The following is a 17,846-nucleotide window of genomic DNA, read 5'->3' on the forward strand; positions in this document are numbered from 1 at the left end:
TTTCATATACTCGACGCATATATGTATAAATTAGTTTTAATTGTCATGTTCTACTTTAAAAAAAATTAATTTAACTATTTTTTAAAGTTATATTAGATTACATTAATTTGATATATATTTTAAATTAAAAATTTAGATAATCAAAAATTATAAGAAAAGTACTAGAAATTGCATATCAATATGATAAAAAAAATACATTGTAAAATGTTAGTCAGAGTTATTATCGCTTGACTCTAAAAAATGAAATTATGACAATTAAAAGTGGCGAAAATAATATGAAGGAATCTATTTATATTTTATAAATGATAAAAAGATGGAAATTTTCTAGAAATTTCATATATAAAAATATGCTAACAAAAAAATATGAAAATGGGACGATATGGGGAGTGGAGGTTCGAGGGTGGCGAAGGGTGGGATGATCAAAGACTTTTGAACCCTGCTCCATTAATAAACTGAAAAGGGTCAATGTCTAATTAATCCCCTCCATCGGAGATTTCTAGAAAAAAAATGTTTACTTCTTATCTAAGTATAAAGCAAATTATTTAATAGAAGAAATTAAATAAATTCTTTAGATAAATATTAATTGATATCTTGATTTAAAAAAGTGACGGGGATGAGGTCTCATGTTCAAATTTTAAGAGAGATAAAAATATTAAGTGTACTCAAAATATTAAATGATTCTTTTTATGTATTAGTGTTGGTGGATAGAGTTGTATGATACATATTGTTAAAGGATGGTGATAAATATTTTATAAAATTAGTCAAAATGTATGAAAATTAATCCGAAAATTAATTTTAAAAAATTTAGGTAACTAGATAATGGAAATAAGATCTTTTGTTCTTTTATATTTGAACAAAAGAAAATGATTACGTATCTCATATCTTTTATATGTAATATATAATGAATAATTATAAACAACTAGAAAATCACTTCTTTTTGACTAATATGGCAGCATTAAAATCCAATGATAATAATGAAAGAACATAGTACAATTTATATTGTAACTTAATTTTTGTTAATGGATTTCAATTTCACCTAGGCGTAATGATGGAATTTTTTGTTTGTTTTTAGCAAAAACTCAACTAGGAATAGCTTTTCTTATGTCTACTTTTTCTTGAGAGAGAATATTTGTACACCTTCCCATCCCTATTCTTATGTTTCACATCTTTCACCAATCGACTATAAAGTTGAAATTTCATATGCCTATTTTATTTTGAAAAACTTACTTTTCAATCTTAATTTTCTCACTACTAACACTTTACCATATAGTTTTCTAAGAAAATTACACATACACCTTAATGCAATGGTAGAAGAAAAAAAAACAATTGATTTCTTATTTAGTAGTAAAAAATTGAAATCATTAATTAATGAGAATTTTAAAAAAACATTGTCTTAATCTTGAATTTTCTTTAACACATAATAGTTATTTTGATATTGATGATTTAGATTTATTTTTTGAATAAAAAGTGTTAAGAGAAATAATACAAGTAGAAGATAATGATCTAATGAAAATACTCAATCAAATAAAAGACTTGATCATTTTCCAAATACACATATTGCTTATAGAATAATATTAATAGTTCATGTAATCGTTGCCTCAGTCGAAATAAGTTTTTCCAAACTAAAATTGATCAAATCTTATTTAAGGTCAGCAATGTCTCAAGAGAGATTGAATGAATTAGCTATATTATTTTAAAAGGAATTATTAAAACAAATTGATTATAAAACAGTACCTAATGACTTCGCATCTAAAATAGATAGTTCATGTAATCGTTGCCTCAGTCGAAATAAGTTTTTCCAAACTAAAATTGATCAAATCTTATTTAAGGTCAGCAATGTCTCAAGAGAGATTGAATGAATTAGCTATATTATCAATTAAAATGGAATTATTAAAATAAATTGATCATAAAACAGTAATTAATGACTTCGCATCTAAAAAAGCTAGAAAAGTAGATTTAAATAAAGTATATATGATGAAAAAAAAATATTAGGGCCCCTCTCATAAATTTCGCTTTAGGCCCTCAATCTTGTTGAGTCGGTACTACTCACGATTTTGCTATGCCAAATTAGTCTAATGTTTTAGGAATCGCTAAGAAAATGATAGAGAGAACACATGAGAATTGCTAGAAATAATTGTATTGTAGATCAGAACTTGGATTTTTACTTGATAAAATTACTATGGATGCTCCTTTATTTATACTACTCATATAATGGCTAAAGTAAAAATAATAATTTCTACATATGTCCCATTTATAGAAATTTGTATATGCCTAGAATATTTTAGGGACCTTTTATGCAATTCTATAATCTTTCATGAAAAAATTTCATATTTCTCTAGAATCATCCACAAAAACTAGTCTTTTTTCAATGTAAATCCTCCACATGAACAACTTTGTACCATATGACACTTTATGTAACATGATAACGTGGTGGACTAGTCAATCACAATGGCCTAAAAGACACCATTATCATTGCGTATATATGCTTCATAGCCTCACAGGGAAAACTCATGTAATTTTTGCTTCTCCAGAACCTAACATAATTAATAGAGTAGTAGACAACTTGGGCTTAGGGGGTCCGGATTGACGAAAAATGAGCACTATTTATGAATGGTAAAATTATTTGTTATGTATGTAGAAGAGATCAGATTAAATTCCTATCGGGCATCGGCTAGTTCATCCATCACTATTACATTCACATGTACTTGGTCTATATTTAATGTGACACACTTCTTAAAAAACAACAAATATATGATAATTTTACTATACCAATTCTAACTATTATAAGAATTTCAATATTGTGAAATGAATAGTAGTTTAAATAATAAGTTGGAATTGCAACCAAGTATGGAAAGGGCAAGTAGGCCAGAACAAAAGATGGAAAGTTGTATAGTTTCTGCTTAATATTAAGGCCCCCCATGCGCTGGCTTCATCACATATTTTACTGAAACACTAAATGAAAAAATTGAACTCGAATTTTATATAGGAATTTTTTTCATTTTATATTATTTGACCTTTGTATATTTAAGTTTTGACGCATTTCTTAACAAAGTTTTAATTAGAGATATATTTATCAAATTAATCTTATTAATGATATTTTAAAATTCGAAATTTGATCACACTTATTTTATGTAATTATTTAATATTAAGAATAGTATAGAAAAAAGCAATAGAACTTTCTTAATTTGCTAAATGGACAAGTAAAATAAAACAATTTATTTTTATTATAAAGGCCAAGTAAAATGAAAGGCAAGAAATATCTTATGAAATAAGTATGATTTGTAAGCGAAAATTTTGGTGTCCTAATTATAAATTATAATCAGATCAAATTTAGTTGTCCCCTAAAAATTGCTCCACTCATTTAAATTACTCGAGATTATATTCATCAATTTTCTCGAGATTTAAACAAAGGTAATATATATATATATATATAGATATGTAATTATATATTTGTATACTTTAACTAAACTGGACCACAAAAAAGAATAATAACTATATAAAAATAAATAAATTAATTAAAAGGCAGAAATAATAAGCTGAATTTGGAATTGATCTGAAACTGTTAAAGTGTTATTATAGTCATCAAAAAGTCAAAACAAGACATGAATTTATAATATTTGTCTTTTTCTCAGATAGACTTCGATGACAAAATAGGCAGCTAATATTATAGAGTAATAATTCACGTCTCTTTTTTCACCAAAATAGAATCCAAGCATACCTGTAGTCGTCTCGACTCATATGGTAACTATTTTTACTTCTAATTTTAAAATTGCGACGTTGAATCATTGACAAAAAAATAATAAGAAACCAAAATTGGAATTTAGAAAAACTTGTCTCGGAATAAAAAGATATTAACCAATAGATGCTCAAATTATTTATATTACTAACTTAATATTCTCTCATAATTAAATGAAAATTTTCATCAAAGCATAATTATCTAACTTACATTTCAAAATATAATCCAAAATTTACATTACATTTTTTAAGCCCAAAACACAATTTGATATACAATGTATGCAAAAAAAACAATATTTAAACTTGATTCATAATATTATGTAAAATTATAAAATATATATTGTACGCTTATATATAATTTGCTATATTATTGTACATATCCCTTTATTAACATTACACCAATTGGATCAAAGAAAATGGAGTAATAAAATTCTGACACATCAAAAGTGGTAACATAAATGTTACTCCTATTTAATATCAACAGTATTTGGTTTAAATTGACACACGTTGAGGTGAAGGTGCACTCTTGCCTTGTTATGATATTAAAGTCAAAATAAGTCATGATTATAATAACCATCAAATACACCAAAAGGGAAACAAGAAAAATAGGAAAAGAACAATAATAATGTAAACAACTCAATAATATTGTCTCCACTCAAATGGGAAACTACTTATTTTACCACACAACATATAGTAAAAAAAATAAAAAAATATATATATAAAGCAACAGTTAACATATTTGATCCATTATCTAAAATCATAAACATAATATAACTAAATATATATAAAGCAGAATTATAAAAAAAAGAAAAAGAACATAACAATAGTATCAAGTGAAATTTCACTAAACAAAATTTGAGAAAGAATAAATTATACATAACCTTTGTCACTATCTTATAGAAATAATAAAAAAAACATTTTCGAAAAGACCTTCGACTTACCCGACTACACAGTAGTAACAGTATTCATTTAGAGGGGTTTCACGTGGGCTGGGCCCAATAGAAATTGGATTTATATGCAAGTTGCACTAATGGGCCCTATCTCTTTTAGGTAATCATAAATTTTGACAAATTCTTTTGCTTGGCCGAATCAAGTAAGAATGAGAGGCATTTAAAGGATGTCTAAACTTGGTAGCTATAACTAAATATCCCTTTTTGTTATAAGATTTTTTAATTTTTTTTTATTGAAAATCATTATTTGATCATAAAAAATTGAAGTTTTATTTGAATTTATAAAATATCAAAAACCTTTTTAATTTTTAATTTTTATAAAAATAACTCCATTAAATTATATTTCATATTTGTTTTACGAAAATGAAATGCAAAAAACTATTACAAAAACAATAATCAAACACAATTAACTTCAATTTTTTTTTAAAATAAAGTAATAAAAGATATTTATAATAAAATGGAGTAGTTCGTATATGAGATTTAATCTATGATATTATGTGATTATCTATTTTTAGAATTTCACTTTTAAAGCCAATTTGATTATATGTTTGAGTCTGAGATAAGTTAGTTGAGTTGGGTGATTTTTTTAGTTTTTAAAAATTGCAAAATATAAATCATATATTTTAAAAAGTATATTAAAATTAGAAATGTTGCTTACTTTTTATTTATTTATTTTTTGGTTTTTTCCTATTCCATTATTCACTTAGAAAAAATCTATAGAGGCCATTCCGGCGTGCTTAATTATTATTTTTTATTTTAAAAAACGTGATAAATTCTTTTGGTATTCCAAGTATTTTTGGATTGTAATTAAAGCAAAATGTATTACATATTTTATACATATTCTTCTTCAATATTTATACTATTAGCATTTTTCTTTTTCTTTCTTTCAATATTTTCATTAAGCTTTTTACTCTTATATTTATTTCTAATCATTTTCTAAAAATAGTTTTTCAATCAATCTTTTTTCTGAATATGTTATTATTGTTATTTAATACGTATTTCCATATGATGATGAAGAAGATGAAATAAGAATCTTGTCTCATGTCTAAAGGATGTTGAAATTTAGTTGGAGTAGGTGGGGTTATAGGCCTTGCTAAACCCAAACAAGTAAACACATGTGTATCAGAAGCAAAACCAAGTAATTGATGCCTTGGCAAAAAAAAAGGAGTTGAGAAGATTTTTTTTTATTTTTTCGAAGAATTTGTGAATTCTTCTTATATATGTCAATACTATTTTTTGAGCAGACATAACAGAAACTATTTGTGATATTAATTGTGTGGTTGGCAATCATGAACCAATTGGAAGCCAAGTTTCAAACATTTTTTTTTAATTAGTATTTTGCTAGTAGCACTTAAATAAAGACAGGTACTTATCACTCTAATCTGATATTTGCTTTGCGTTAATTAGGAGGGAATTCCTTTACTCCTTAATTATGAAAATTTTAAGATGTTTTCATTGCAAGCTTACATTGCTTATAGACGTAATATTTGAACGGATTACTTATATTTGAACGATATATACTTTAAATCATACATATTCTAAACGCAAATGTTGCGTCGATAAGTAAGTGCATATCTTGTCTCCATTGATGCCTAGATTGCAAATGAATTAGATTCCAACGTCAGAATCTCGTTCGAATTATTCTTTACCTATTTAAAGTACTGGGGATAAAATAATGGTCTTCTTTACACTTTGTTAATTTGTCCAATACATTAACTTATTCATCTTTCTTATTCCATTTCTATTTATTTGATACTCTTTTATTTTAAGTTATTTAAAATAACTTGATACATTTTTTTTGTTTTAATATAATTTGTAGACATACAAATATTTAGGACTCGTTTGATAAGAAGGATGAGATAAACAATAATATCTCAAGGATTGGGATGAAATTAGCTATCATGCTTTCTATATGGTAGGTGTGATAACTAATTCCACCATGTTAGTACATATCTCATGTGATTATTATACATGATCTCATCAATCAAACGCAGGATAAAATAATTATATATTTACTCTCGGGATTGTTAGTGTACAATTCCACATACCAAATAAGCCCTAATATTTGTTTTAGACCAGATATAAGTTTTGTTTACATCCCTATGCTATTCGAATAGGGCGAAACGTCGCGGTGACTCAAAAAATAAACAATTGATTCAATTTTAAAAGAATTTTAAGAATAAACAAATTTTAAAAGAGTCGCCACCTAATTTTAGGAAAAAATAGGAAACCATTTAAGTGATCTACGAAACCATTAGATTCTAGGTGAGGGGTTCAAGTTATTTCGAAGGGAAGGTGTTAGGCATCCTTCGAAATCCACAATTGTGTGTCCCGACTGAGTTCATTTTTTCAAATTGAGAAGGAGATAAAAATAATATATAAATAAAACAAACATACAAGATACACAAGTAATAAAATAAAATAATATAAGAAACAACCTAGATTTAATATGAGAAACAACCTAATATTTGTCTATCGTCAACAATATACATCATAATGAATATAACATTCAAACTTTATTCGAATGACTTCGATGAGAAGTGACATCGGGGTACCTGTAAAAACACTTAGTAAAAGTATTAGTACTAAATAAATACGACTAAAAGTAAATGAATTAAACAATAACTTGAAAATAAATATTCGTCTTATTAAAATGAGAGGCCTTAGAAATCGACGGTAATTTCTTCATCGGCCAATTTTAACAGACAGTACATATAAACTTAAACTAAATTTTCATCTTTTACAATGTGAAAGCTTCCAAAATCGATGGAGAGATTTTCTCATTGGCCCTTTTTTACAAATAAAATATATACACTTAAATTAAAATTCCGTCTTTTAAAATGAAAAGGCCTCTAAAATCGACGGAGAGTATTTTTCATTGGCCATTTTTAACAAATAAAATATATAAACTTAAACTAAATTTCCGTTTTTTACAATGTAAAGGCCTCCAAAACCGACGGAGAGATTTTCTCATTGGCCATTTTTAACAAATAAAATATAAAACATAAAACTAAAATTTCCGTCTTTTAAAATGGAAAGGCCTCCAAAATCGACGGAGAAATTTTTTCATTGGCCATTTTAACTTTAAGTTATAAATAGCAATAAAATAAAGATTAGCAAAATTACTCTAAGTGAAGTTTGAGAACCTCACCAACCCATAAACAATGAGGAGATCACCACAATGAAAATAACGTGAATTAGACAATGTTGACATAATAAAATTAACAAGAACAGTAACAAATGTAAAAAAAATAAAATAAAAATTAAAGTCGGCCTCAATAAGGTGATACATGGACAAACTTAGGAATAAACTAGCCAACAAAAGGAAGCTAAACAATTAAAAATAAAATAAAATTCAGAACTAGTTTACTATTCAAAAGAAATAAAAATAATTAAGAAGATGAACAAAAAAAAAACAGATAATAAATAGCGAAAGTCAAATGTATCAATAACTATAGCAACTCAAACTTGATAATGACCTAAATGTGCAGAGAACACACAAAATTAATTGTAACAACATAAATAAAGCCAACATGAATAATAATAATAATAATAATAATAATAAAACAAGCTATGATATGCCTTATGCGGTAATGGAAACAACCAGCAACAATTATACTCACAATAAAATAAAATAAAATTGAATAACTATGAGAATGAAACAAAATAATAAACTCAAATCATCTTACAAAAGTCAAAATACAGTAACCAAATAAAGAACCAAAAACAATTATAAAAAATGTAATAGAAGATACCATGTTGAAATTAGGCCAGATCTGATCCCTTTTTGGGGGGGGGGGACAATGATATCGCTGGAGCTAGCACCTCAACGGCATGAAGGTCGGAGCTCGATCTTGTCGACTTCGTTCGCCGGAATGTGTATCGTGAAAAGCAAGAACGGAAGCGGTGAATGTTGCTCCGATGGTGGGTTCTAAAAAGAGGTTGTTTAGGGTCGTTTTCGGTGGTTTTGGAGTTGTATTTGGTAGCTGTTTGCAAGTTTAAGCTATTCGGAAATGGAGTTCGGTTTGTGTGAGTTGCTGACCAGCTGGGTTTCGTGGGAGATTTAGGGGTGACCGGTGGTGGTGGGTCGCGATGGAGCTGGTGGTTTCGAGTAGGTGGTTTAAGGTGGGGTTTTGGTTGGAGAAGGGAGGTGGTGAGGAAGGAGGTTTTGGTTCTGTTTGTGAGCTGGTCAGACAGGAAAAGAAAGAAAAATGAAAAAATGGAGGCTTTGAGTTGCCGGAACTTTGCCGGATTCCGGGGTAGCGGCGCCGGAAAATTTATAAATAGTGAAACCCTATTGTAAATAAAAATCTGAAAATTCTCAACCTCTCTAAAAAAATAATTCACCACCCCTTGACCTAATGGACAAACTTTACTTTATATAGGGAGTTGAAAATTACAATACCATTATTTTAAAATCATGGGCCAAAATCAACGATCAATAAAATATTTGTGTTTGAAATATTATCTGTATTTGAATGAATTTTTAGGTTGTGCAAAATATCAAAATGAATATTAACGAATGTAACAAATAAAATGAATATTAAAAAAAATATAATAAAACGTAACTAATGACATGTAAAAATGCAATTTTAAAATTAACTAATAAAAAAATCATAATTTTTGATAAATAAGGATAGTTATCGATAAACTTATTTAAAATTATATAAAAATTATTTTGAACTATTAAATAAATAAAACTTAAAAGTTACGAATTTTGAAAATATTAGGCCAAAATTGGGTGTCAACAAGTTTCAAAAGTTTTTCATTGTTAGTAAAAAATTAAATATCTAATTAAGCAGTATCACATAAACTGAAACGACGTCCTAACCATTGTTTGAAGCCTTGTTGTTGATGTCAAATCCCAAAGTGTCCACAATTAACAAAAAGCCACAACTAGGGTCAAAGTCACTCGATTTATGAAAACCTTTTATTTGCTTCTCTTCGACAAAAATTAGATCAATCATAATTCACAACGAACATCGCTCAATTGAATCATGTAATGTATTATAGATATGCACATTCGAAATATTCATGGAGGTGCAACATTGATATATAGTACAAGATAAGCATATGATTCAATGATACAAAAATACAACAATTCCAATTAATTACATATTGTGATACAATCAGAAATGCATAGTCAGGAGGGTTCAAATGTTAAAGTAGCAACTTATGCATACATTACATTTATTGTCCTCGATTAATCGATCGCCGCGATAATCCTTGAACTAAATATAATTTGCAACACAACAAAAAGGATAATACATGCAATACATTATTACTGTATATTGGTTGAACCAAACATGGATCAGCTTCTTCGAATTATTAGATTAAAGCATCCATCCATGAATAAATCCATTCATATTGTGTGCAGTTGCTGCTGCATTCACCTCATCCGTATTAACAGGATTATACCTAGAAAAGGATAAACAGAAAAACAATCAAATGTCATAATAATAACATGAGAATTGTCACTACCACAATCCAAGCGGCGAAAAATAAATAGAATTTGCTACAAGTATTCTTGCGTATGAGAACATAGTAATGGAGAAGGTAAGAGTCAAAATAGGATATGTTTTGACTAAAGTTATGGATTTGATTGAGAGAGGCGTCGGGAAGAATGGATTGGGGAGATGCCCTTGAAGATCACTTACAAGATAATAACAATTTAGAGACGGACAAAATTTTGTTGCTAAACAACAAAATTTTCATATTATTCTCATTTAGCTATGTATTAGCTACAGATTAAATAAAAATTATTTAGCAACAAATTATCTAGGAATTTCGTATCCAATTCCATGTTTTCTAGTAGAAATCTAATTTTTAATATGAATTAATGAGAGTGCAGGTCCCTAATTAGCCAATTTGGACATTATATTTGCCTTTTTTTTTTTATAACATTTGTTATTGAATCAACTCGTGTCAATTGGGTGATACTGTCCATCCATTTATCAATTAAGATATATAGTACCTTACATTAGTATATACATGTACCAAATAACTTTATCAGGGCTTTAAGATCATTTTCGACTTTTTAATTTATATTTAGACCATACCTTGGTGCATATTGATCTATTAATCGAAATAAAAGTAAAAATAGCGAAATTATTTTTAATAATAATAAGTAATTACCCAAAATGTGGAGAAGAAGAATGCAATCCAAGAGGCTGAAAGAAACCCTCTGTGTTAGGGAGACGATTTTGTTGATGCATAGCTTGATGTTCAGCTCCATCTTCCCAACACAATCGAAGTGGAAATCCAGCTGCACTTTCTTCTAGCTAAAAAAAAAAACACAACACCAATAATATATATCGTAGTATAAAAACTTTTTATGCTATCAAGTTATACCTAAGTGTCTTAAATTATGAAATATATAATTTTAAAAATAAGACAAGTTAGTTATTACACACGACCATAAAGGTTTTTACCTTTCTACGGAGTAATCTATTAGATTCTGCCAGCATTTGCTCCTGAAAATTAAAATGCATAGTAAGTTTTAAATAGATCAATTTCTCGCGCATAATTATTCCCTTTATTAATTATTGGAAATTTGTAGAATTTTATAATGAGTACCTTTTGTTGTAGATCTGCAAGCTGATCCAGCATGAATTGTGTCTGCAAATTAAAAACTATGTTGTAGGATACGATTGGCAAAATGACTAAAAAAAATAATCATATAATCCGACCTATTTTTAGTGGATAATATAGATATTCATATTATATGTTGATTAACTCAGTTTTTTCTATATTAAATATAGACAAATCGAATATTATATATATTTTTGTTAAGTCTGTTTTTGACTCACTCATATCCAATTCAACCCGCTTGTTAAGTTCTCTTAATATAAGACCTATGTTATTTATTCACCTCCATAAAACAATTATAAGTTAGGATTTGTGTATTATTAGTTTATAAACCAAATAAATGTTGTAAGCAAAGACAAGATAGTTTAATTCGCAATCTACCCATAATTGCAATTTGCAAGGATCAATGGTAGCCTTTAATATATCTTATTATTAAGATTTCGAATTTTACATTTTAAGAGTATTACTTGTAAAAAAATCTTTGAAATGATCTGATAGTGTGAAACTAAGGGGATACTATTTAATTTATACCTCAAACTCAAATAAAAAGAAAGGTATTGTCAATTTTTGTTATTAAAATAATGTGGGATCAATTAGACAACCTATTGAGCAAGCAATCAAGGTAATTTTTAAAGGATTTAAAATGAATCAGAGTCACTTAAGGTTGAAAGTGGTAATTAGATTAAATAATTTACCTTCCTTGACCTGATTTGCTTTAAGGAAGACTCTAATTGATTCTCAAGCTGCTCAAGGTCCTTCGTGTTTAATGTCCCCAAATCTTCACCAAGAAAGTTTCTGTGTAATTTTCATAAAAAAATACCAAATTAAATCAATGGGTATACCTACGGACCATATTAGATAATGTATTTAAGTTAGTAATACATCAAACTATATTTCGAAATATTGAATTTGATTTTCGAAAAATAAAATATGATAACTAATTTAAGACATGGATAGTGAACAAAACTTACCTCTGAGATCGTTGGAGGAGCTCAACTCTAGCTTTTAGCCTCAGATATTCGTGGTAGTTATTCTATAAGGAAAATAATTGTTTTAAAAGGTCTGTTGAAATATCAAAATGAAAAATAATGACAAATTAAGGAGATAAATAACAATAAAAACGAAAACAACAAGGTCATTTTAATAAAAATCATAAATCAATAACTAACAAATAGCAAGGATTATAATTCGATAAATATGTTTGTCTGGCATTGACTTAAGGCGTCAAATTCATAGGATTGTCTCACCTTAATTAAAGGTCTTAGAGTAAGGTATTTGGTATGAAATATTCTACTAAGGAGATATTCCCCTTAAAAAGTCTTTATGTGGTGATACTCACCAGAATACTCTTTTTAGTTGACTCAAATGTCTTTAAAAGTTGATTTTATCGACCTTCACAATGTTATTGAGGCTAAGATTTATGTCCTCTTCCATGTAATTTATATTTTTGGTAAATATATAGGTTAGGAGTCTTGTCTAAACTCCTCCTTCAGTTAGATGGAACTGATCGAATGAAATTATCAGAGAGAAGATGAACAAATCAAAGAGTACATGAATAATTATAATTTATTTGTTTGATTTTGATTTGACAAGGATATTTAAGAAATTAAAGAAGATTTTTAAATCTAGTATTTTAAAACTAAAACATGTAACATGTTCTTAAATCTTGTGACTTTGAATATATTACGTGGAAATTATAACTTATCAGTAAAGAGTTGTCAAAAAATAAAAAAGATACATTCTTATTGAAATTGATTAAAAAAAGAAAAGGCAAATAAATTGAAATGTAAAGCAGTACCTGAGTTTCAGTAACTGATTGGTTGGCTTCCAAAGTAGCATAGCTGCAACGTTGGTACTTTTCAATTGTTTTCACCATGCTGCAATAACAAAATGAAACATCTATTATTTTGATTTTTTTGGTTTTCTCTATTAGTGTCTGATATCCATATTGAAGCCATTAGAAGTCACAGTGAAAAATTTCACATTGAGAGGTAAAACATTTTCTAACAAAGGTAAGTTTGTACCGAAAGAGACTTGAATCCGAGACCTCTTGGTTAAGGAGGAAATAATACTTATCACTCTACCACAATCCTGGTCGGTAAACATCTATTAATTTCATGTGTCTCTATAAATATATAATTTTTATTTTTATTTTTGGGAACACTTTGCAGTGCAATGCTGCAAAACCAAAAGTTGTCATTATTATGAAGAAAAACTCCTAAGTTCTATGGTAGGTCATTTTAAATGTAATGAAGACTATACTAATTACCATAAAAAAAGAGGTTTTTTCAATGAGTATCAATTAACTAACAGAAAAATCAGTGCTAAACAAAAATCCCATATTTCATTATTGAAAAGGAAGAATTAATTGACTCGTGCACAAAATAGAGAAGCATTTGTTCTTGGGAGAGGATTGAAAAAATTGATAATGAAGGTGCATAATTAAGGGTCTGGATTAACTCATGTTATTTAGATTTATTGGCTTACAAAATATATTATTAATTCAACACATATAAGTGAAATTGTAATTCTTTTTAATCAAAATATACTTTACTTAACACACTTGAGTCAGGATTTATAAGAAACAATCTTTCTATCATCAAAAAATAAGAATAAGACTATGTATACATCACCGTTTTATATACTACTTATAAGATTACAGTGAATTTATTGTTGTTGTATCGAGAAGTAAAAATTACCAATTTATATGAACTCTGGGTCACAAATTTTGACAATGATCTGGTGGAAATAATTTTTATTAATTTCTCTAATCTTTACAAAAAGATTTTAAATTTTGGCTCTTATTGGAAACCAACATAATAAGCAGCCTTTGCTCATCCGTCTTGGGAATCAAAGAACAAAAATAACAGTTTTTTTTGCCACTGTCAAACATGACACCTTGTCTGCAAATCAAATCTTAACAGTAAAAATATTGTAATGTGTAAAATAATTGATAGTAAGGTTTTCAGAATTTTTGAGTTTTAATTCTCAATAATCTGAGACGATTTTTCATATAATCACTAAACTAACTCATCTCATAAATATAAAAATTAAGAAGAAATATAATTTTTTTTACAAATAATAACTCTTAATCGAGTAATCATCTGATCATTAACCCTCGATAGTTTCATTGAAAAATTGAACGAAAATCTATCGGAACTCATTAAAAAATCAATCTACTGATCAAAAAACAACTCTATATACGGGGAATCTTTTTCCTAAAAAAATAATCAAGAACATTCTGATCTTAAAGACTTTTAAAACAATTAAAACAAAAAATAATTCCAAATACACAAAAGTTTGAAAAAACAAATATTAATTAGTAGATCTTTCAAAATCTAATCTTAAAATATATTATATAAAGAGACAGAAAAAAAAGATCTTATATGAATATAGTTAAAATACGGTACATATATAATTCAATTCATATAAAGACAACTCAGATCTTGCATTAAAATTGATTTTAAATTTAATGAAAGTACTTAGTAAAGGGTTTTGGTAATGAATGACTTTAGGTTTAAATTAAAAACATCTTTGTTGTTAATAAAATGAGAATAAAATAAAATACCTTGAAGTGCTGCAAAATTCATAGAGTTTACCCCTATTAGAGAAGATGATAAGGGCAACTTCAGCATCACAAAGAACAGATAGTTCATATGCTTTTTTGAGAAGTCCATTTCTTCTCTTAGCAAAAGTGACTTGCCTATTTATTTTGTTTTCTATTCTCTTAAGCTCAACTCTTCCTCTTCCCATTTTGAAATCTTTCTTCAATTTTTTCCACAGATAATAAAAAATAAAGGGGGATTATTGGTTACAAGCTCAACTACTTTTGGATAACAAAAGAGGGTACAAATTAAAATAAATGAAAGAAAGAGAGAGTTGGAAATATGGAAACCCTGGGACTTTCTCTATCTTTGGTACCTTTCCATTTACACCCCCACTAAAAAACTCAAAAAGTTAAAATAGAAAAAATAAATTAGGTTAATGAATTGTATTAAGTAGTAGTTGTTGAAGAGATTCTTTTGATTTGCGTGTCGATTCGATCTCAGGACCTCTACTTGTTTTGATACTATGTTGATGTGTGTGATAATCTCATCTAAAAGTTTAAGTTGTTAGAGAAAGCATACATTTATTATTTAATTATATTCTCAATAGTCGTCAAGCTAATAAAGCGCTACTTTTAATTGTCCAAATCAGTTATTTTATATAACTCCAAACTTTGTTCGCACTGAACTTAGCACGTATAACTATCAAACCAAAGGGCAAAGTAACGGAGAGTATCATAGTACATCGTTCTTTCCTAAAATGTAGTTTTTAGGGAAAATACATAAATAAATAAAAATTGAACTTGGCACGAAAACTTACTTTAGTACTTAAACTATACGGGTGTTTAAATTCCCCCCTAAACATCTTTGAAGTGATTAAAACACCCCCTAAGGGATGATGTGGCAGAGAGAGTGAATGCACTCTCCTGAAAGTGCATGAAAACAGAGGGAAAAAAAGCTGAATTTTTAAAGCCCTACACATGCATGGCCTTTTTTTATTGGCCCATATATGACAAATTATTTAAATAATTTTTTATATATATTAAATCTTTAAAATATGTAAATTTTCTTAATAAGAGGTAAATGAAATTAGTGGGTCCCCTTTTTAATTTCTTTAAAAAAAAATTTCTTTTCATTTTGTTGTCTTCCTCAATACATATCTTTCTCCATTGAAACATCTCCTCCTCCATCTTCATCCCCACCTCTATCCACTATTTTCATTTCAGTAGTCTTTTACTAATCCGTAAAATTCAATATCAATGTCATTTTATTGACGTCGATTTCACTCTATATTATTGGTGTCGATTTGGCAAATGTAAACTTTCTTAAGTTTTGAGTGACCCATTTTGATTTCTAGATCCATTCAAACATTTCTCATAAAATTTATATATTTTTGGACTAACTTTTTTATGCAATCTTTATTTCTTATTTGAGTTGTCAAGAAAATATTGAGTTTCAAAAAAATCCATTCTCCAAGTGGGTAAATTCGTTGGGAGGGTTCAAAGAAGATAATGTGAATATTAGTGAATTTTCTTCTTTAAAGTGACTTTAAAATTGTTGAATAGTGAAGAAGAAGAAAAGAAAGTATGGAAGGTTGGAATAATGGTGAACAACAAGGAAGAAGAAAGAGAGGTGTGGGGTATGCATTTATAAATTAATCAATTGATATAATTAATTTTCAAAAGTGTTTAAAAAAAAATAGTGAATAAGTAAACAAGAAATAAAAAGTAATGACATGGTGCCTACATGGTTATGATGTGGTGCTTACGTGGCTATGATGTGGCGGGTGAGAGTGGTGTTATAGTCTCAGGGTGAAAAAAAAATCACTTCAAAGATGTTAAGGGGTATTTAAACGCTCGTGTAGTTTAAGTATTAAAGTAATTTATTCGACCAAATTCAGGGGGTTCTTTATGTATTTTCCCTAGTTTTTATGTTGAAGTAAAAACTAGCATGAAAATCGATGTGTTACGAACTAACGCAATTGTTCCTCAAAGCTAATTTGACCTAGCACATTCTACATGTCGATAGAATAATTTAAAGTGGTAGGAAATCAAAATTGATTTGGGTATTGATTTAATTCATATATTAATAGGATTTTTTGTTTAAATAATTCACTAGGAATATATATTCTCTAGTTCAAACTAAATTAGGTTTTGCAATGCTACTATAAATAGAGGCATTGCTAGCAATTTTTTAGTGTTAGAAGTAGTAGAGGATTATTTGAGTTGATAAATATGTTTCTTTAAACTGGTATCAGAACCTCTACAATATTAATAGAGAAATAGTTGTCTTTGTCATCGGGCGGCAACAATCAAGGTGTGCAGTTCCCCTAGCCAATGATTATAACGATAAACATTAGGTTAATAATATAATGCATGAAAAATAATCATTATGAGAGGATGGTATAAAAAATAGTACAAGTTTAAAAATGTATAAATAAATATTGCAGAGGAGAAAGAATTTTTTCTCCAAGAGTTAGAACTCTTAAGAGAAAAAGGGGCAAACAACGATTGAAAGTTGAAGATGAATGATTCAACAATTGTAGATCAATGATAAGTGCATCAAAAAAAATTACAGTTGGAGAAAAAGTGACCCAACAATTAAATGTTAATTAGAAGTCATCAACAAAAATTGGAGAGAACTAAGTGCTCCAATAATTGAGAGAAGTGTCTTTACCGTCAATATTTTGGTTCAAAAATGTATTTGCAGTTAATAATTTGGTTCAGAAATGCCCCTATAGTTACTAAATGAGTCAAAAATGTCATTTTTCGAATAAATATATTATTATTTTTCTTTTTAAACACATCTTCTTTCTAATTAAAATATTATTAAAGAACACTATTCTTGTTTTCTTTCTTCTAAAATCACTTTAACAAATTAAAAAATGTAAGAATTTTTTTTTTCTTCTTAATCTCATTTTATCAATTAAAATAGAATAACTTCATATACCTTTTCAATAGATAATATATGTTATATATATAAGATCATAGTATATTCATCATTAATTTATATTTATATAACAATAAAA

At 27.7% G+C, this 17,846-nt stretch overlaps 1 protein-coding gene across 1 annotated transcript; it reads right to left on the reverse strand.

Annotated features, from left to right (window-relative positions):
* Positions 1 to 9,801: 9,801 nt before the first annotated feature.
* LOC102583376 (MADS-box protein CMB1-like) lies at positions 9,802 to 15,043 on the reverse strand. Its single transcript, XM_006345040.2, has 8 exons — positions 14,842 to 15,043; positions 13,072 to 13,150; positions 12,245 to 12,306; positions 11,969 to 12,068; positions 11,262 to 11,303; positions 11,117 to 11,158; positions 10,821 to 10,966; positions 9,802 to 10,103 (listed from the first exon to the last, which is right to left on the reverse strand). Exons 1-8 carry the CDS (start codon positions 15,024 to 15,026, stop codon positions 10,019 to 10,021), a joined length of 741 nt encoding a protein of 246 aa, XP_006345102.1. The 5' UTR covers positions 15,027 to 15,043; the 3' UTR covers positions 9,802 to 10,018.
* Between the last annotated feature and the right edge of the window lie 2,803 nt (positions 15,044 to 17,846).

Source organism: Solanum tuberosum, unplaced genomic scaffold (genome assembly GCF_000226075.1).
Source record: "Solanum tuberosum cultivar DM 1-3 516 R44 unplaced genomic scaffold, SolTub_3.0 scf00062, whole genome shotgun sequence".
NCBI classification, from domain to species: domain Eukaryota; kingdom Viridiplantae; phylum Streptophyta; class Magnoliopsida; order Solanales; family Solanaceae; genus Solanum; species Solanum tuberosum.